Here is a 22,646-nt window from a genome sequence, read left to right on the forward strand (position 1 = left end):
TACTTTTAATGCCATTCTGATCAAAATTCCACTGGTATTCTTCAAAGAGCTGGAGCAAATAATCCAAAAATTTGTATGGAATCAGAAGAGACCCCAAATCGCTAAGGAAATGTTGAAAAAGAAAAATAAAACTGGGGGCATCACGTTACCTGATTTCTCATTTTCTTTATTCCTCTTTGCTCAGTTTCATAGCGCAATTTTGATTTGTTTTCCAAAGGGTGTAGGTCAAGGGAGCTACAAATCAGATGAGTAAATTTTCATATTTTGTTTTATGTATATTCATAGAAGTATCTGGCAAGTACTTTAGCAGTGCATTCTGCAAGTGATTCCAGTGCTATACACCCAAGTGGTATCGTTATTTGCTTTTCTCTTGAAAAACCTCCTTTTCTTCCCCTTTACTCTCTTTCTTGATGCCAACAAGTGTTTCAAAACAAGAAAAGGCTTCTCCTTAAGAGGTTGTCTGCTGTGGGGAAATTCTTTAGCAGATGACTTATGAAGAGTAGAAAAGTTAATGTTTTCTTCACAAAATCATCGTGTTGCTTGGGCACTTTTTGTTGATGTTGTTTTTGTTGACTTTTTTGAGTTGTGGACACTTGTCTTACTGAAATAGGCGAAAGATACAGGAGGTAAAACATAGCTTCAGATATTATGGTATCAGTCATTCCTGATGTGTGATACTTAGAAATAGAGGAACCCTTTTTAGATCTTTGGAAGAGGAGACAATAGATAACTCAGTGTGTATATGTATATATATATATTGTGTGTGTGTGTGTGTGTGTGTGTGTGTATTCACTTTTAGGCACCAAATAAATGGAAATATTTGGTATTATAAATTCTAGCACAAATGGTTTACCAAATCATTCTGATAATTTCCAGATCTTACATTGAGTTTTGAAATTGTTGATATGCTCTTTTGTTTTGCTTAGCTTTTACTAGTTTTAATGAATTCCTGCTTGAGTTATAACTTGACAAAATAAATTTCATTAAGTGACTTACCCACTAAATTGATAGTCATTAAATAACTTGGGAGTTTCAGTAAGTAGAGACTATCTCATCGAATCAGCAATATTTATGGTGCTGAATGCTCTCTCAGCTCCTAAGAGCAGTTATTTTCAAAAATATGCCTGGGTGGCTCAGTCAGTTAAGCATCTACTTTTGGCTCAAGTTCATGATCTTGCGGACCTGGGGGTCGAGCCCCGTATCAGGCTTTCTGCTTAGGGGGGATTCTGTTTCTCCCTCTCTTTCTCTGCCCCTCCCCCTCCACTCATGCTCTCTCATTTTCTCTCTCTCAAATACGTAAAATCTTTAAAAAAATGTTTTCATCCCTTGTGATGATATGAAATTTTGTGAATACCTTATTTAGGCCATAGTGGACACAGTGGGGTACTTAAGATAACATGCTCTTTTGTTGGAGTGCCCAGGATTCAAACCTGTTTAGTTCTGCCAACTATTATAAGCTGGTAGGTAATGTTGAGATGGAAACATTTTGGAGGATTGACTAGTGCAGTGTAGGGAACCAAGTAATCAGAAAGGATGCCATTTATGGATGGAGCATCTTGAAAACCCCTTTTAATGCCAGAAACTCTTGATTTGTTGGATACTGGAGAACCTTCCAGGGGTTTGGGCAACAGCTAATTAGCAACCACATTAAAAACACTTTAGTATTGTAGCAACTAACATATCTCTACTAGGGCATATGGCTGAATATTAGTCTGGGTTGTATGTTAGGCAAAGGAAAGAATGAAATTCAGACTAACCTGCCCCTTGTAACCCTATGTCACTTAAACTCCAAATATCTGCGCATATGACAAAGCTATATATCCTGTTATCTCCTAGTTTCTGTCCTTTCTCGTCTGTTCATCTTCTTTTGTCTGTCTTCTGCCTGAAATAACTTGTCTTGGTATTACTTGAAAATAATAATTTAAAGGGTTAATCTAGGACTAGTTGTTGTCACAAAATTAGTGGTTTATTCGGAAGTAGGTCTTGCTGGTAACGCCCTTGGAAAACAAAGAATAAAAATATCACTGCACATTTGAATTTTCCTAAAGTTGCTTTGGAGTGTTTCCGTGGGATTATTTAGCTTGCCAAGGAATTTATTCCTTGTTTTGGATATTCCTTGGTATTGGATTTACTAGTTGTATTAGTTTCCTGCAGCTGCCACAACAAAGGATACAAACACAACAGAAATTTATTGTCTCACAGTCCTGGAAGTTAGAAGTCCAGAATCAAGGTGTTGGCTCAGTTGGTTTCTTCTGAAGCCTGTGAAGAAGGATCTTATATTCTATGCTGAGTTACTAGTGGTTTCCCGACAATCTTCTGTGTTGCTTGGTGTGTAGATGCATCACTGCTATCTCTGCTTTCATCTTCAGATGGTGTTCTCTCTGTATCTCTTTATAGTCTTCTGTGTGTACTTGTGTTCAAATTTCACCTTTACATAGGACACCAGTCATTTTGGATTAGGGCCCACCCCAGTGACTTCATCTTAACTTGACTATGTCTGTAAAGACCCTGTTCCCAAAGAAGGTTACATCCTGAGGTACTTAGGGGTTAGTACTTCAACATACCTTTTTGAGGAGATAAAATTCAGTCTATGGCTACTAGTATATTAAGGTTTTCTTTTTTGTTTCAATCATAGGAATTTGAGGATAACTACCATATTGGTTTTTATCAGTATTGATTTCTCTTAAATATTTGAAATTTCTCTTAAATTCTAAGCACACTTTTTCTAAATGATGTAATTACCGGAGGCCAGTAATCACCCAACCAGATTATACCTATTTTCTATAAATATGTTTACTATTTTGTGAAAGTATTTTTGCTTTTGAAATTTTAATGTAAATAAATCTGATGTGATAGGTGACAATTTGAAGTCTGTATGCTACAGATACTAATTTTTATTTCCTTGTGGAAACCTTTCATATAATGTTTGTCTAGTCTAACCATGGCACATTTTCTTATTGTACTTCTTCCTTAAGCAGTGAGTGATTAATCTCTCATTTCATGAAAGTTTACATAAGATAATGAGAATAAGATCTTATTTATAGTGTTAAAAAAACCAGATTAAATATTCTATTGTCACCAGTTATTAGACTTGTGCTTTTACTTCACTTCCTTGAAATTCTTCCAAGTTATGTTGTATTCACAAGTATGATTTCAGACAGTCTTAAAAAAAAAAATCAAAGAGAGAGTTCTCTGTTTTTAATGAAAATCATTGGGAAAGTATTAAATACCGTTGAAATATTCTTTTTAAACACTTTAAGTATACTAATATTATAAATATATTTGTGCAGGTTTTGACTGGATTGTCTCGTCAAAGTTATTCACCTTCTGGCTATCAGGATTTCAGTAAGTGGGAATCAGTGCTGAAAATAAAAGAAGGACTGCTAAGGCAAAAAGAAATTGTAATTGATCGGTGAGTCTGTTTTGTTTTTTTTTATTACTAAATATTTTAGGCATACAGAAATGTAGATCGTGAAAAAAATACCTTTGTATCCACTACTTAGAGTTTAAGAAATATCATCTTACAAATACAGTGATATCTCTTGTCTGTCCTTCCCTCATCTCACCCCCTCTACAAAGCTCTGTGAACCTCTGTGAGAACAGGGTTGGTCTGTTGGTCCATCTTTCTGTTTTCTACCACCCTCCTGTTTACATTAGAGTAACTCATTTGGAAACTCCTTTATGTCTTTATACATGTAGAAAGTTAGTTGCAATGCTAACGAATTATCAAAGATACAGGTGTATCTTTGTGTTTTACACTTGGAAACTATCAAATTGGAAAACTACTTTAAAGTGCTAATACTTAAACTAATGTATGTTAGATCTGAAGATGCAAAAACTATGAACATCATGAATGTTTAAAATTAAATCACTTACAGGTAAACATTTTAGAAATTTTGGGGGACAGGCTAATTCAAACATTTAAATGTATTTAAGAGTCAAAATTTTGAAAGATTTTGTTTAAATATTTACCAGTTTTAAGCAGGACCTACTGGAGTAGCATTTGGGTGGCTCAGTCGGTTAAGCGTCTGCCTTGCTCAGGTTGTGATCCCAGGGTCATGGGATAGAGCCCAGCATTGAGCTCCCTGCTAAGTGGGGAACCTGCTTCATCCTCTCCCACTCCCCCTGCTTGTGTTCACTCTCTTGCTTTCTCTCTCTCTGTCAAATAAATAGATAAGATCTTAAAAAACAAACAAAACCCTTCGTGAGAGGCAGGGCGGGGGCGGGGTTCTTCATGCTCACCTGGGAGGAGAGACCACTACTCTGTGAAGTAGAAGCCTTCTTATTTCTGTACTTAATAAATCTTTGCCCTTTTTCCTAAATGGCTTGCCCTTGAATTCCTTCTCACACAAAATCAAGAAGCCTCCTGGCCTGAAGCCCTCCCTCTTGAGGCTCTGCCTCTCTGGCATCACTTGCATACTTGATAAATGAAGATTCTAGAAGATATGTGATTAAGTTTATGAAAAGCTAAGCTGTTTCACAGTGAAGAGATGGGATGATGGAAGCAGGTCACAGAAGCGACGTTGCTGGAGGAGGGGGGTCGTGAGCCAAGGAATGTGGGTAGCCTCCGACAGTTGGAAGAGGCAAGGAAATGGATTCAACCCTACAGCCTCCAGAAAAGAATGTAACCCTGCCAATGCCTTGATGTTATCCCGTGAGACCCGCATTGCATTTCTAATTTACAAACTTCTGACTAAGGACATGACTGGAAAGAAAGATGTGTACCGAGGCCCAGCCATCAGGGCTCTCTGCAGAATCACTAATGGAATAATGTTGCAGGCCATCGAGAGTTACATGAAGCAGGCCATTATGGATAAAGTCTCCAGTGTATTCAGCTCCCCACTGGTGTCTTCCTTACACATGAAGATAAGCCATGATGTGGTTAAGCGCTGGGTCAACAAAGCCCAAGAAGCCGCTTCCAGCAACAACATTATGGTCCAGTAACATGCATTGGGAGTCCTGTATCACCTCGAAAAGAACGAACGCCTTGCTGTTTCTAAGATGTTGAATAAATTTACTAAATCCGGTCTCAAATCTCAGTTTGCTTACTGCATGCTGATCCGAATTGCCAGTCACTTACTAAAAGAAAATGAAGAGGGCCATGAAAGTCCACTCTTTGATTTCATTGAGAGCTGCTTGTGAAATAAACATGAAATGGTTATTTATGAAGCTGTGTCAGCTGTCATCCATCTTCCTAACTGTACTGCAAGGGAGTTGGCACCTGCCATTTCAGTTCTTCAACTTTTCTGTAGCTCTCCTAAGCCAGCTTTGAGATACCAGCGGTGAGGATCTTGAACAAGGTGGCAATGAAACACCCCTCTGCTGTTATTGCCTGCAGTCTGGACTCAGAAAACTTGATCACAGACTCAAACAGAAGCATTGCTAGTCTGGCCATTACTACACTCCTCAAAACAGGGACTGAGAGCAGTGTGGACAGGCTCATGAAGCAGGTATCTCCTTTTGTGTCTGAAATCTCAGATGAGTTCAGGGTGACGGTTGTGCAGGTAATTAACACTCACTCTCAGAAATACCCTCAAAAGCACAGTGCCATGATCACTTTCCTCTCCAACATGCCCTGAGATGATGGAGGCTTTGAATATAAGTGGACAGTTGTGGACTGCATAATCAGCATTGTGGAAGAGAAGCCTGAGGGTAAAGAAGCAGGTCTAGCCCACCTTTGTGAATTCATTGAGGACTGTGAACACACTGTTCTGGCTACTAAGATTCTACTAAGATTTTGCTGGGCAAAGAGGGCCTCAGAATTCCTGTCCCCTCCAAGAATATCTGCTTTATTTTTAATAAGGTCGTACTGGAGAATGAGGCTGTCAGAGCTGCTGCTGTGAGTGCTTTGGCTAAATCTGGGCTCAAAATGAGAATCTTCTCCCAAACGTCCTAGTACTCCTACAAAGGTGTATGATGGACGATGAGGTTTGGGACAGGGCTACTTTCTACTTGAATGTGCTCCAGGAGAGGCAGGTGGCACTGAATGCTATGTACATCTTCAACGACCTCACCATCTCAGTGCCAGGGATGGAGAAAGCCCTCCACCAGTACACACTGGAGCCTGCAGAGAAGCCCTTTGACATGAAGTCTTTTCCTCTTGCTATGGCCCATGTCTTTGAGCAGAAAGCAGAAATTACACTTGGGGCCACTTAGCCAAAGAAGTTGGCCCCTTCCAGGCAAGACATTTTCCAAGAACAATTGGCTGTCATTCCTGAGTTTATGGATCTGGGACCCTTGTTCACGTCTTCTGAGCCTGTTCAACTTATGGAAGCAGAGACGGAATATTTTGTTCCTTGTATCAAGCACATGTTTACCAATCACATCGTGTTCCAGTTTGACTGCTCCAGTACTCTTAATGACCAGCTGCTGGAGAAAGGGACTGTGCAGGTGGAGCCATTGGGTTCCTTGAGGTGCTGTGTTGTATCCCAGCCCCGAGCCCTGCTTACAATCAGCCAGGAATATGTTAGTTTGGTTCACCTGCCTGATGATGATTCGACCGCAGTTGCAGCCACCTTTAGCTGCACCATGAAGTTCACATTCCGGGACTGCGACCCTGACATTGGGTTTCTGGCTGAGGAGGGCTATGATGATGGGTACATGCTGGAAGATCTTGAAGTGACTGTGTCTGACCACATTCAGAAAGTACTGAAGCTTAATTTTGCTGCTGCTTGGGAAGAGGTGGGAGACATATTTAAGAAAGAAGAGAACTTTGCCCTCAGTTCTGTGAAAACTCTCGAAGAAGCTTTCAATAATATCACATTTCTGGGCATGCAGCCTGTGAGAGGTTGGACAATGTACCTAAAAACAAGAATTCCCATTCCCTCTCTCTGGCAAGTGTATACAGAGATGGCTATGACTTACTGGTTAAGGTCCAGGGTGGCCTCAGCAGATGGAGTGACCATGCAGGTGACTGGGAGGGAACACCTATAGATGTTATCTTAGCTTCTGTTGTATAAATTTTTACTGGGCAAAATGAAGTCAGTGCACACTTCACTGTCAGTGGGTTTTTTTAGGCTAGTGGCATGAATTTCCCAGAGTCATACTTTTAAAGATTAATGTCTTTGGAGAAGCAAATTAAATACTTGGCCCTGAGGCAGCAGATCAAGCCAATATCTGTCCTCATGCATGTAAATTTTTTTTTCCTTTTTTTAAAATTTACTTGGTCAACTTTGTTATGACAGTACAGCTTTGGGTGATCTTGCAAATCGAATACTGTCCTATACCCCAGCTCCTTAAACCTCATTATATTCTTTAATTTAATGGGCATCTGAAAGCTCCTGTCAATGTTGGAAAGCCTTTATCACAGAGGGGTGGTAGGAGAGGGGAAGACAGAGTCCATTTTTGTCAAAATTCATTTTTATTAATAGAAAATAAACGCTTATTCCAGTTTCAGTTGTTATACTTGAAATTGCTAATAAATAATTTAAGGGGTGACTGGATGGCTCAGTGGGTTAAAGCCTCTGCCTTATGCTCAGGTGGTGCTCCCAGGGTCCTGGGATTGAGCCCCACTTAGGGCTCTCTGCTCAGCAGGGAGCCTGCTTCCCCCCGCCCCCCCCCTGCCTCTCTGCCTGCTTGTGATCTCTGTCTGTCAAATAAATAAAATCTTAAAAAATTTTTTAAATAATTTAAAATTTAAAAAAATTAGCTATTTCTAGTACAAGTGAATTTTATATGTGGATTTAGGACCCAATGGATATATATTTTACACCTACAATTTAATTCACTTGAATCATACTTGAAATGAATACTCTTTAAACAGACTAAAATTCAAAATTTTATTAATATGGATGCATTCTCCCTCAGAATTAATTGGCTTTTATTATTTCTTTAAGCACCATTATAATGACCATTCCATTTGGTATAAGTTAATAGGTGTCTTAGTTCATTTGGGCTGCTATAATAAAATACCATAGGCAGGGTGACTTATAAACAACAGAATTTTATTTCTCCCAGTTATGGAGACTGAGAAGTCCAAGATCAAGGCACCAGCAGATTTTTTGTCTGGTGAGGGCCTTCTTCCTGTTTCATAGATGGCTGTTTTCTTGCTGTAACCTCACTAACAGGGGCAAGGGACTCCTTGGGGCCTCTTTTATAAAGACACTAATCCTATTCATGAGGACTTTACCTTCCTGACCTAATCAACTCCCATAGGCCTCCAGCCGCCTTATATCATCACACTAAGCATTAGAATGTAATATATAAATTTGTTGAGGGGCACAAATAATGAGTCTATGATAGTTAGAAATGTATGTAAGTATCAACGTAATCTATTAAAAATATATATTTCCTAGACTCCACCCCCAAACTACTAGAACTCATTCAGCAATTCAGCAACGTGGCAGGATATAAGTCAATGTACATAAATCAGTGGCTTTCTTATACACTAACAATGAAAATACAGAAAGGCAAATTAGAGAATCGATTCCATTTACTATAGCACCAAGAACCATAAAATACCTGGGAATAAACCTAACAAAAGAGGTAAAGGATCTGTACTTGAGGAACTACAGAACACTCATGAAAGAAATTGAAGAAGACACAAAAAGATGGAAGACCATTCCATGCTCTTGGATCGGAAGAATAAACATTGTTAAAATGTCTATACTGCCGAGAGCAATCTATACTTTTAATGCCATTCCAATCAAAATTCCACCAGTATTCTTTAAAGAGCTGGAGCAAATAATCCAGAAATTTGTATGGAATCAGAAGAGATCCCAAATCGCTAAGGAAATGTTGAAAAAGAAAAATAAAACTGGGGGCATCATGTTATCTGATTTCAAGCTTTATTACAAAGCTGTGATCACCAAGACAGCATGGTACTGGCATAAAAACAGACCCATAGACCAGTGGAACAGAGTAGAGAGCCCAGATATAGACCCTCAATTCTATGGTCAATTAATCTTCAACAAAACAGGAAAAAATATACAGTGGAAAAAAGACAGTCTCTTCAATAAATGGTGCTGGGAAAACTGGACAGCTATGTGTAGAAGAATGAAACTTGACCATTCTCGTACACCGTACACAAAGATAAACTCAAAATGGATAAAAGACCTCAACGTGAGACAGGAATCCATCAGAATCCTAGAGGAGAACATAGGCAGTAATCTCTTCGATATCAGCCACAGCAACTTCTTTCAAGGTATGTCTCCAAAGGCAAAGGAAACAAAAGCAAAAATAAACTTTTGGGACTTCATCAAAATCAAAAGCTTCTGCACAGCAAAGGAAACAGTCAAAAAAACAAAGAGGCAAACCATGGAATGGGAGAAGATACTTGCAAATGACAGTACAGACAAAAGGTTGATATCCAGGATCTATAATGAACTCCTCAAACTCAACACACACTAAACAGTCAAACACATCAAAAAATGGGCAGAAGATAAGAACAGACACTTCTCCAATGAAGATGTACAAATGGCTATCAGACACATGAAAAAATGTTCATCATCACTAGCCATCAGGGAGATTCAAATTAAAACCACATTGAGATATCACCTTATACCAGTTAGACTGGCCAAAATTAACAAGACAGGAAACAACATGTGTTGGAGAGGATGCAGAGAAAGGGGAGCCCTCTTCCACTGTTGGTGGGAAAGCAAGTTGGTGCAGCCTCTTTGGAGAACAGTGTGGAGATTCCTCAAGAAACTAAAAATAGAACTTCCCTATGACCCTGCAATTGCACTCCTGGGTATTTACCCCAAAGATACAGATGTTGTGAAAAGAAGGGCCATCTATAACCCAATGTTTATAGCAGCAATGGCCACGGTCGCCAAACTATGGAAAGAACCAAAATGCCCTTCAACAGACGAATGGATAAGGAAGATGTGGTCCATATACACTATGGAGTATTATGCCTCCATCAGAAAGGATGAATACCCAAATTTTGTAGCAACATGGATGGGACTGGAAGAGATTATGCTGAGTGACATAAGTCAAGCAGAGAGAGTCAATTATCATATGGTTTCACTTATTTGTGGAGCATAACAAATATCATGGAGGACAAGGGGAGTTAGAGAGAGAAGGAAGTTGGGGGAAATTGGAAGGGGAGGTGAATTATGAGAGACTATGGACTCTGTAAAACAATCTGAGGGGTTTGAAGTGGCAGGGGGGTGGGAGGTTGGGGGAACCAGGTGGTGGGCATTATAGAGGGCATGGATTACATGGAGCACTGGGTGTGGTGAAAAAATAATGAATACTGTTTTTCTGAAAATAAATAAATTAATTTAAAATATATATAATATATATTTCCTAACTTCTTATACTGCAGAAGAATACTAAGGAAATAATCCAAAATAATTCAAGTTTCTCAGTTTTGTAGTTCTTAATCCAGTCTCATTCATCTATGCAGTGCCCTTCTTATGCCTAGTTTTAGAGCATGAGAATTAATTGGATGAAGATATGTAAAAGCCCTAATATGGCCTGATGCATAGACACCATTAGCAAGCAGTGGCCACATATACACCATTTGTAAATAATAGTTATGTTTCTATGCTTGCCTCTCCTCAGTGGACTCTGAGCCCCCTCACAGAAAAGACTGTTTTTTAAACATTTCATTACTCATAACAGGTATTCAACCAGCATTCACTCAAGAGAAAAAGCTTCATTTTAATGGATAAAAGGTTAAAGTTGCTGGTTAGCCTATGCTTTTACTGGTAGTAGTAGTTCTTGTGATGGTTTGCACTTTGTGATTGCTTAGCTTTTGTTACTGGATTGATCAGCTAAAATTTAGGGGTATCAGTGCACTTGAGACTGATGCAGAGAGGAAACCGTTATACTTTCTGCAATGACACAGTAAATTATTGCCATTAGTAAATGACACTGGCAGTCTAGCGAGGAATTCTCATTTTGTTATACTTGCAATTTGCAGTATATATGTTTCTTCTTCAATTGTATGTGATACTAAAATCTATTGTAATTGTACTAGTAAGCTTTTAAAATCAATAATGCATTCTTTGGTATAATGTGGATACTTTTTTATTGAATTCATAATGTCATTCTAATTCATATCTGCTTTATAAGCTAAGATTTTTGATCAGATTTCTCAAAGCAAAGCTGAGATGTACATACCATGGTTACTAAAAATTATTGAAATCCCAGCCTTATAGATTTTGATCAATTAACATGAGATTTTGTTCATTGCAACTTATGGTACATGCCTTTTACTTTGAGAAGAACTTCATGATGCAAGAGTATTTTCCATCACAGGTGTTGAAGTGAGATTTGATTATCTTTATCAGCTGATTTGAGCATTTAAATACAATTTCAATAGTTCATTTTTAGGTGAGTTATTTTGGTTGTTTATACCTAGGCATATAGTATTTAGAATTAATTTCTAAATCCACAGTTGATCATTGAGCAACATCGGGGTTAGGGATCCTGACCCCCTGCACAGTTGAAAATCCATGTATAACTGTTGACTTCTCAAAACTTAAGTACTAATAGCCTACTGTTGACCTGAAGCCTTACTGATGACATAGTCAATGAATGCTTGCATTGTGTGTTGTATGTATTATATATTGTACTCTTACAGCAAATCAGAGAAAAGAAAATGTTAAGAAAACCATAAGGGGGGCACCTGGGTGCCTCAGTGGGTTAAGGCCTCTGCCTTCGGCTCGGGTCATGATCCCAGGGTCCTGGGATCGAGCCCCACATCGGGCTCTCTGCTCAGCAGGGAGCCTGCTTCTTCCTCTCTCTCTACCTGCCTCTCTGCCTACTTGTGATCTCTCTGTCAAATAAATAAAATAAAATATTAAAAAAAAAAGAAAACCATAAGGAAGCAAAAATGCATTTCATAGTTTTATACTGTATTTATTGGAAAAATTTGCATGTAAGTGGATCTATGCAGTTCAAACCTATGTTGTTCTAAGAATCGTGTGTATTCTGTTTCAGTCCCATCTACTGTACTGCAATTCAGTTTTAACACTAAAAACCCTAAGTTAGCGTCAGACTCCACATCTTTAAGGGCACATAGTCTCCAACAAGACTGTGTAACTTCTGATGCCAGTTTGAAGGTGGCATTTCCAGGTCAACCACACTTCTAAGCAACTAACTACAAATCTGGCTAGTTCCCAGAATTTTTATTGGAGTTTGATTGTGTAGGCATGATTGATCAGATCATTGGCCACATGATTGAACTCAGTCTCCAGCCTCCTTCTTTCCCTGATGGTTGGATTGGCTCAAAGTCACAAGGCTCTAGTTCTGTGGTTGGCTTTCTGGTGAACAGTCCCCATCCTAAAGTTTTTACTCTCTTAGCATAAACGCATGTGTCTTTCAGGGGGTCATGAATAACAAACACTCCCAAGGATTTAGAGTCTTCTTCCCAGGAACTAAGAACAAAGGCTCTTTCTTTCTTTCTTTCTTTCTTTCTTTCTTTCTTTCTTTCTTTCTTTCTTTCTTTCTTTTAAAAAGATTTTATTTATTTATTTGACAGGCAGAGAGGCAGGCAGAGAGAAAGGAAGAAGCAGGCTCCCTGCTGAGCAGAGAGCCCGATGTGGGGCTCGATCCCAGGACCCTGGGATCATGACCTGAGCCGAAGGCAGCGGCTTTAACCCACTGAGCCACCCAGGCGCCCCAAGGCTGTTTCTTTCTTATTCTTTATTATTGATTCTTCATTATTTGCAGAATCTTAAGATTTGTAGATAAATGCATAAGAATCCTTTTAATATATCTTGGGAGTATTTTGAGGCTAAGGCACTTAACTTTGTTTGGCAGGCCCACCTTTGAAGAAATTGAAAATTCTGACTAGTCCAAGAAAAATTAATACGATCATCCACTTTTCATCAAATTAAAAAATAAAAAGTATATTTAGAAGTACATTTCAAAAGTAAAGCCCAAGGCCATATTTTGTATTGTCCCAAAATGGGTGAAAGCTGATTCTAGAAGCTAAGGGTGAGGAGATAGTTTCTTCAGAAGTGTGTTTTATCCCTTGTTTATAGACTAGAAGTAGTTAAAAAATGTGAATTAATGGAATAGGGGAAAAATTTCCACATGGTTGTAAGTTTTTCCTTTTATATGCCCTCTTTTGAAATAGTTTAGGAAAAAAGAAATACATGGAAAATTAAAAAGAATAAAATCTCATTGGTCTTTCTTTTCTCACCCTAGACCTTTAGCCACCTGTGACTTTATTTCAGACCCCCCTCTCTCTTTTTATTTGGTAATGCTTGAGCGATATCTCTTTGATAAGTTTCTGATAAATTAATTAAGATGGCTATTGAGCATAATTCATTTGGTGGTAGTATCCAGAAAGGCTTTAAAAGCCATTAATGATATTAAAACTGACAGTGGCAACTTTTTTCATAAACCAAATTTAATTAGAAAAGGAAAGGAACCTTCTCAAAAGGAACGTCCTCTAAACCTATCTCAAAAGATACATGCTATTGCTTTTTTGTATTTTCTCAGCTAGAGACTGAATTTGTACATGTTCTTATTTGTTCACTGGGATCAGGGACAGGATCACTGCAGTTCTAGCGAGGTCCAGTATTTCCTTTAGTAATACGAGTTTTGTAGAGGCTCCTTGATTTTCACTTTCGATTTAATTTTTTAAACCTGTTTTCTGATTTACAAATGTGATGTGTGTAGGGTATTCTACTTGATTCCTTTCTTGTTATGTTGTAGTGACAGTCCCCATTCTGGTCAGGACCTCACCATCTGTTATAGTCAATTCTAGGCAAAAGGAATGGCTGGGACTTGGTGGGTACCCAGAAGCTTCTCCAGCTCTCATCTTTCTTTTATTTTCCCTTCCCTTCACAATGACCTATATATACGACATATATATGTCATACGTATGTATATGACATTTTTCTTTATCCATTTATCGGTAGATGGACATTTAGGTTGTTTTCATCTTTTTTTCTACTGTGAATGTCATCTTTGTTTGTAAAAGATATTTTTGGCTGATATGTACTTCCAGACTGGCAATTATTTTCTTTCAGCACTCTGAAGATATTATTCCATTGTCTCTGGTTTCTCTTAAAAAGTCATCCACAAGTCTTACTGCTGCCAGATTAAATGCACTCTTATATTATTTTTTGGATTTAGTCATTTTTTCCATTTGTTCTCAGCAGTAAAGGAATAGTTAATGTAAAAGAGAACAAAGGAAATAATAAAACTAAGGGCAGAAATTAATCAAATGGTTAAATCTCTGGTTCTGCTAATTAAGGAAAAAGAGAAAGACTCAAAATATTAGGAATAAAAAGTGATGTAATTATAGAAATTCTAGAATTATAGAAAGCAGTTTTAAATCATTGGTATAAACGTGTATCAGTAAATCTGAACACATAAAAGAAAATGAATAATTTTAAAGGAATAACAAAATTGACTTAAAAAGAAATGGAAAACTTGCATAAATGTTCAAGAAATATAATAAGATGATGTTAACTAGACTTACTGAGGAGATCATTTCACAATATATACACATCAGTATGTTATATACAATCATTGTTATACACCTGAACCTAATACAATGTTATATGTCAATTATACTTCACTTAAGAAAAATAATCAGCAATTATAAGTCTTCTAGATCTAAATTGATTTTAGGAGTAAGCTTTGAAGAACTGTATCATTATATTTATTTATTTATATTTTAAGAATTTATTTATTTATTTGACAGACAGTCACAAGTAGGCAGAGGGAGAGGGGGGAAGCAGGCTCCCTGCTGAGCCGAGGGCCCGATGCGGGGCTCGATCCCAGGACCTCATCTGAGATCATGACCCGAGCTGAAGGCAGAGGCTTTTTAACCCACTGAGCCACCCAGGCACCCCTGTATCATTATATTTAAAGTTTTGTTTTTTGTTTTTGTAGCTAGCACGTAGTTGAATCTTTATTTTTATCCATTCTGACAGTGTCTGCTCTTTAATTGGGCTATTTAGACCATTTACATTTTGTGATTATTGATATGTTTGATTTTAAATCTCCTGTTCTGCTGTTTGTTTTCTAATTGTCCCATCTATATTGTTCCCCTTTTTTCCTCTTGAATTGGTTGAGTATTTTTTAAATTCCCTTTATGTCCTTTGTTGGCTTTATTAGTTATAACTCTTTATTGGGTTATAATAGTGATTGCTGTAGAGTTTATAATATACATCTTTTTTAAAAAAGATTTTATTTATTTATTTATTTGTTTGTTAGCGAGTGAGAGAGAGAGAGAGCATGAATGAACACAAGCAGGGGGAGTGGCAGGCAGAAGAGAAGCAGGCTCCCCACAGAGCAAGTGGCCCGATGTTGGATTCGATCCCAGGATCCTGGGATATGACCAGAGCATACACTTAACCAACTGTATAATATACATCTTTAAAGTGCAGTAGTCTACCCTAAGCAGTACTATATTACTATACTGCTACATGTGCAATGTAAGAATCTTATGAAAATATACTTCTAGTTTTCCTCTCCCAGTCTGTGAGCTATTTTGTCATACATTTTACTTCTACACTCTATAAACCCCAGTACTTTGTGGCTTTGTTGGTTTGTTTGCTTTACACAGTCCATTATCTTTTAAAGAGATTTAAATAATAAGAATGGTAATGTATTTGCTCATGTAGTTATCATTTTGTGTGCTCTTCTTCCTTTTGTGTAGGTCCACTTTTTCATTTGGTATTTTCCTTTTACCTGGAGGTGTTCCTTTATCATTTCTTGTAGTTGAAGTCTGCTGTGATAGATTCTTTCAGCTTTTAAGTTTTCAAAAAAACCTGTTTTTACCTCTGTCTTTGATACTTTCATTAGATGAATGATTCTAGGTTGATAGTTGTTATTTTGCTCCAAGTTTATCTTGGGTAAAAAAATTCTCTAGATTGATAGCTTTTAAATTTTAATACTTTAATGTAATACTTTAAAGTACTTTACTGTCTTCTTCTTTGCATTGTTTCAGATGAGACATCTGCTATTTTGTTTAGCTTTGTCTCTCTGAATGAATTTATCCTTTGTTCTCTGAGTACTTTTAGGATTTTCTCTTTATCACTGATGTTAAGCTATTTGATTAAGATGATCCTTGGTTTAGTTTTCTTCATGTTACTTGTGCTTGGGGTTTTCTCATCTTCTTAGATCTAGGGGTATATAGTTCTCATTAAGTTTGGAAACATTGGCCAGTTTTCTACAAAATATTTTTCTTGTCCCTCCCCCCCACTTTAGGGATTCTAATTACAGTATGTTCAGTCTCTTAAATCCCACAGCTCACTGATGCACTTGAGTTTTTTTCTATTTGTCTTTTTTTTCTCTATTTCCTTTTGGATAGTTTTTATTGCTGTCTTAGGATTCACTAACCTTCCCCTGCAAATTGTAATCTGCTTTTAATCCCATTCAAGATAATACTTCTGTTTTCTTTTTTTTTTTTTCAAAGATTTTATTTATTTGACAGAGAGAGATCACAGAGAGAGAGGCAGGCAGAGAAAGAGGGGGAAGCAGGCTCCCTGCTGAGCAGAGAGCCCAATGTGGGGCTCAGTCCCAGGACCCTGGGATCATGACCCAAGCCAGAGGCAGAGACTTTAACCCACTGATCCACTCAGGCACTCCTATTTATGTTTTCTATGTTTTTATTTAACATAATTGATCTAGTTTTTTGAACATATAAAAACAGTTCTAATAACCAATTTAGACTCTTTGTCTATTAATTATCATCTATGTCAGTTCTGGTTCACTTTCAGTTGACTAGTTTTTCTTTTTAGGTTATATTTTCCTGCTTCTTTGCATGCCTGGTAATTTTTGATGAAGTACCAGACATTATGAATTTTAGCTTTTTTTTTGGATGTCACATATTTTTGTATTCCTGAACTTTGTTCTGCAGTCACAATTAACCTTTGTTGAAAATTGCTGCTAAATGATGCCCTGTGAATTAGGAAGTTTTCCACATGGCATTTGAAAACAGGTGCAGTTCTAGGCCCCAAGTAAGCAAGCCTCAGGTGCTGTTCCTTCTAATCTTTTTGGTTGACCACCATTCCCGCACATGTGCACTTTAAGTAGTTTTCCTCATGTGTTTATTCATTATCACTCCACTGAATAGTCAGGATGACTGCACTTTGAACTCTAGTTGTCTTCATTTTTTCAGTACCCGAGCTTTGTCCTTTCAGCTCAGAGAGGGCTCTTTACCTGTGTTGAGTGGGACCTGAAGCAGGAGGCTCTGGCAGTCATAGAGCTCATTTGTTGCCCATCTCCCAGAAGTCTCTGTTCCTAAATAACCAATGTCCAGTGTTTTGAGAGTTGTTGCTTCCTGTATTTCGTTCTGTTTTGTAGTTGTGTCAGGCAGAAGGGCACAACTGGTTTCTGTTACTCTGTATTGGCCAGAAGAGGACATTTAGTTTTCTTTTGTAAAGCTTTAAATTCTTTGAAAAGTGTCATGATTAATCTCTCATAATTTATCTATTAACTATTTGAGGTTTTCTATGGATAGTGTACATAAAACATTAAGTGGTTCTGAGTAGAATAAGATTTTTGATACAGTCTGAAACATACAACCTAACTTGCTCCAAAAGTTACTTTGTAAGTAATTTTAGCAGATCCCAAGCTATTTGTTTACCCATGTACCTTTTCTTCTTCTTTTTTTTTAAAATATTTTATTTATTTATTTGACAGAGAGAGAGAGCACAAGTAGACAGAGAGACAGGCAGAGAGAGAGAGAGAGGAAAGCAGGCTCTCCACTCAGCAGAGAGCCCGATGCGGGACTCGATCCCAGGACCCTGAGATCATGACCCGAGCCGAAGGCAGCGGCTTAACCCACTGAGCCACCCAGGCGCCCCCATGTACCTTTTCTTAAAAGCTCTTTCTTCCTCATAATCTTAGACTAGTTATTAAAGATGAGCTCTTAACCTGGTGCCTGGTACCTAACAGTTTTCAAATAATAGTTGACCCTGAGCAACCCAGGTTTGAACTGCATAGGTCCACTTACAAATGGACTTTTTCCAAAAATGCAGTACTGTAAGTGTATTTTCTGTTCCTTATGATTTTCTTAATAATATTTTCTCTAGCTTTATTGTAAGAATACAGTATTTAATAAAGTATACAAAAGTTGTGTTAGTCAACTGTTCACATTACTGGTAAGGCTTCCAGTCAACAGGTTATTAGTAGTTAAATTTGGGGAGTCAATTATTATATGCAGATTTTCAACTGTGTGGCAGTGCAGGGAGTCAGGGGTCAGTGCCTGTAAACCCCACACTGTTGAAATGTCAGCTGTATAAAGGATGTATAAACACAGAAGTTAAGTAACTTGATTAAAGTAAGCAATAAGCTGTTGAAGAAAGATTTGAACTGTATGGTGTCTGTTTCTAACACAAAGTTATGTTAAAGTGAAATGTCTATCATATGATCTCCCTGATAAGAGGAAGTAGAGATGCAACATGGGGGGCTTGGGGGTTAGGAAAAGAATAAATGAAACAAGATGGGATCAGGAGGGAGACAAACCATCAGAGACTCTTAATCTCACAAAACAAACTGAGGGTTGCTGCGGCGGGTGGGGGGGGAGGGAGAGGGGGGGGTTATGGACATTGGGGAGGGTATTATATTGCTATGGTGATGCTGTGAAGTGTGTAAACCTGGCAATTCACAGACCTGTACCCCTGGGGCTAAAAATACATTATATGTTTATTTTAAAAAATTAAAAAAAAAAGTGAAATGTCTAAGCTGTCCAAATCTAAATCTGTCACCAAGTGAATTCTCTGTCATTGGTGATGCCTATGTGAAGCCTGTGTAACCTAGGATGTTGTTGAGAAGATACAGGCACAGAATAGCAGTTGGGCAAGATGATGTTCATGAAAATATCTTTCATTTCTGACAATGAGATTCTGAGTAATGTCAGTGTTAAACAGAATTTATATGAATGAAAATAATGGATTTTAAGGTAAAGGAATTCCAAACTGAGGACATAACATTTATTATATTAGGTAACAAGAAGAAAGCAAGCAAATGTGACTTTGTTATTATGTAAGAAGATTATTCTACTAAGATTATATTTTATATAATGCCAGAAGTATTCTACATTATAAATAAACTTCTTCTATGCTCCACATAATTCATGGTACTGTGGTTTTGAAAAATTCCCTATTACAAATTTTAAGGTTGATAATACTTTTAATTCTTACATCAGACTATTAGAAAACTTAAAATTCTGCTTTTAATGCTCTCTTAAAAAAGCATATTCTTTATAATGTCACCTCAATTTATGTTTTGCAGGCAGAAACAACAAATTACGCACCTACATGAGAGGATAAGGGATAATGAATTACGGGCACAACATGCCATGTTGGGACATTATGTAAACTGCGAAGATTCTTATGTGGCTGGTTTGCAGGTATGATAGAGAATTTTGTAGTTGTTGTTTTATTAGTAAAGCATGTGTTGATTATATAATTAGCTTTTACAAGGATCCTTTTTAATTAATCCATTCACATGGTTCAATAATAAAAGATGGTTACATAATAAAAGATGGTTACATAATAAAAGATGTCCAAGAACTGTTTTCCAAATGTCCAGTTTATATTCCCTCCCCACACATGTAAGGAATTACTATTACCAGTTTCTAATGTATCTTTCCAGAATTAAGGTATGTTATTAGCAGATATAAATGTATTTTTTCCCTATCCTCACAAAAAGAATCAAGATATATACATTACTCAGTGCCTTGCTTTTTCCCTTTACATTACATAAAATTATTTAAAATACAGTGATTAAAAAAGCAAAAACAGACTCATAAGTACAGAGAACAAACCTATGGTTGCCCAGGGGAATGGGAAGAATGGGTGAAGGGGAGTGGAAGTACAGGCTTCCTGTTAATGAGTGAATAAGTCATGGGAGATAAAAGTTACAGGATAGGGAATCTAGTCAGTGGTATTGTAATAGTGTTGTACGATGACCGATGGCAACTACACATGTGAGCACAGTATAACATGCAGACTTGTTGAGTCACGGTTTTGTACACCTGAAACTAATGTAGTGTGAGTCAACTATAATTCAGTTAAACAAATACAGTGATTATTTTTATATCTTTATAAAGATAACATCCCTTTCTTTTCTTTTATAGCTGATTGATTTCCTGTTGTGTGGAGATAGCATAGTTTATTCATCTTATCCCTACTAGTCAGAATTTAGGTTGTTTCTAATTTGGGGCTACTGTAAATAATGTGAAGAATAACCTTTTGTAAATACTGTTTTGCTTATATGCAAGTACTTTTGTAAGTTAAATTCTCAAGTGAAATTTATAGGTGTTGTATGAGTTGGTCATTTTTATTGTTATTATCAAATTGCTACTGTGTTACCAAACTGTGAGATGTTTACCCTTCTCTTACGTCAGGTAGGGTAGGGAGTTCTCACCATAGTTTTTAAAAAATTTAAAATTGTGTAAGATACATATAAAATCTACCATCTTAACCATTTTTAAATATATAGTTCAGGGGTGTCAGATACATTTACAATGCTGTGCAGCCATCAGCACCATCCATTTCCATACCTCTTTATGTCTTATCAAACTAAAACTTTGTACCCATTAAACACTAACTCCCCACTCACCTCCCCACCCCCTGGCAATACTGTTCTACTTTCATTCTCCATGATTTTGATTACTCTAAAATCTCATGTCAAATAAATCATACGGTATTTGTCTTTTTGTGACTGGCTTTTTTCACTTAATGTAGTTTCTTCAAGGTTCATCCGTGCCATAGTGTGTGAGAATTTTCTTCCTTTTTAAGGCTGAATAATATTCCATTATAGCCACGTTTTGTTTTATTCATTCCTCTCTTGATAGGCACTTTGTTCGCATCCATATTTTTTAAAGATTTTTTTATTTATTTGAGAGAGAGCAGGGGAAAGGGCAAAGAGGGAAAGGGAAGAGCAGACTCCCTTCTGAATGGAGAGCCCAGTGCAGGGACCGATCCCAGGACTCCAAGATCATGACCTAAACCAAGGCAGATGCCTGATTGACTGAGCCACCCAGGTGCCCGTTTGCTTCTACATATTAGCTGTAGTGAATAACGCTGTTGTGGACATTTTTAATATTTATTTGAATATGGGTATATAAATATCTCTTGCTGACCCTGCTTTCAGTTTTTTGGAGTATATATCAAAAAGTGAAATTGCTAGATCATATAGTAATTCTATTTTTAATTTTTTGAGGAAGCACCTTACTGTTTTCCACAGTGGCTGTACCATTTTGGATTTCCACCAGTAGTGTACAAGGGTTCTCGTTTCTCCACATTGTCACCAATACTTGTTACTTTTTGATTTTTGATAGTAGCCATCCCAGTGGATATGAGGTGGCATTTCATTGTAGTTTTGTTTTGCATTTTCTTAATGATTAATGATATGAGCATCTTTTTATGGCTTATTGGCTATTTGTATAACTTCTTAGAGAAAATATCTTTTCAAATTCTTTGCCCATTTTTGAATTGGTTGCTTGTTTTTTGTTGTTGAGTTTTAAAAATTCTCTACATTCTAGATAGTAACCCTTTATTAAATATATGATTTGTAAGTATTTTTTCCCATTCTATTGATTGTTTTCTCTGTTGGTAGTTTCTTTTCATGCACAAAATTTTTAATGTTTCAAGTCCAGTTTGTTTACTTTTTCTTTTATTGCCTGCGCCTTTGGTGTCACATCCAAGAATTCACTGACAAATTCAATGTCTTGAAGCTTTTGCCACATGTTTCCTTCGAGGAGTTTTATAGTTTTAGGTCTTATGTTTAGGTCTTTGATCTGTTTTCAGTGAATTTTTCTATTTGTTACTAGGTAAGGGTTCAGCTTCGTTCTTCTGCATGTGGATAATCCTGTTTTCCCAGCAGCATTTGTGGAAAAGACTTCCACATTGAATAGTCTTGGAACCTTGTTAAAAATCATTTTACCAGGTATGCCAGGATTTATTTCTGGACTCTGGATTCTATTCCATTGATCTATATGTGTCTTTTGTTACTCATTACCACACTGTTTTGAAGTCCAGAAGTATGAGTTCCCCAGTTTTGTTCTCTTTCTTAGTATTGTTTAAGCTGTTGTGGTCCATTGAGATTCTGTATGAATTTTATGGTGTTTTTCTCTTTCTTAAAAAAAAAGTGATAGGGATTGCAGTAGATAATTTTGACCTAATATTAACATGTTAGCAATATTAAGAACATGGGATGTTTTTCCATTTATTTATGTCTTCATTTTCTTTCAGCAGTATTTTGTTATTTTTATTATACACATCTTTTATCTCCTTGGTTAATTCCTAAGTATTTTATTCTTTTTGATGCTTTTGTAAATAGGATTGTTTTCATAATTTCTTTTCCAGAGTGTTCATTGTTAGTACATAGAAATGCAACAAATTTTTGTCTGTTGATTTTGTATCCTAATACTTCATTGAATTTATTCAATAGCTCTATCAGGCTTTTTGTGGAATTTTTGCGATTTTCTACATATAGGATTGTATCATCTGAACAGAGATGATTTCATGTCTTCCGTCCCAATTTAGATGTCTTGTATTTCTTTTCTTTGCCTAATTGCTCTGGCTGTAACTTCCAGTATTTTGTTAAATAGTAGTGGTGAAAATGGGTATCCTTGCCTAGTTCCTGATCTTTAGAGGAAAAGTTTCAGTCTTTCACCATTGCGTGTAATCTTTGCTGTGGGTTTTTTTCTATATAGCATTATTATTGTGAGGTAGTTTCCTTCTGTTCCTACTTTTTTGTGTTTTAATCACCAAAGGATG

General features: G+C 37.0%; 1 protein-coding gene and 1 pseudogene across 6 annotated transcripts in view; both read left to right on the forward strand.

Moving 5' to 3' along the window:
- The window catches only part of CEP85L (centrosomal protein 85L), a 223,697-nt gene that overhangs the window by 139,078 nt on the left and 61,973 nt on the right, over positions 1–22,646 (forward strand). For all 5 annotated transcript variants that reach the window (XM_082730950.1, XM_082730949.1, XM_082730951.1 and 2 more), the window contains 2 exons: positions 3,291–3,412; positions 19,153–19,270. In XM_082730950.1, coding sequence (XP_082587076.1) covers positions 3,291–3,412; positions 19,153–19,270 — 240 coding nt within the window. The remainder of the gene's footprint in view (positions 1–3,290; positions 3,413–19,152; positions 19,271–22,646) is intronic.
- Positions 4,555–6,959, forward strand: LOC309865141 (coatomer subunit gamma-2 pseudogene; annotated as a pseudogene). The gene has a single exon. The product of its transcript is annotated as a coatomer subunit gamma-2 pseudogene (transcript).

This window comes from Mustela nivalis (genome assembly GCF_964662115.1).
Source record: "Mustela nivalis genome assembly, chromosome: 5".
Lineage (NCBI taxonomy): Eukaryota > Metazoa > Chordata > Mammalia > Carnivora > Mustelidae > Mustela > Mustela nivalis.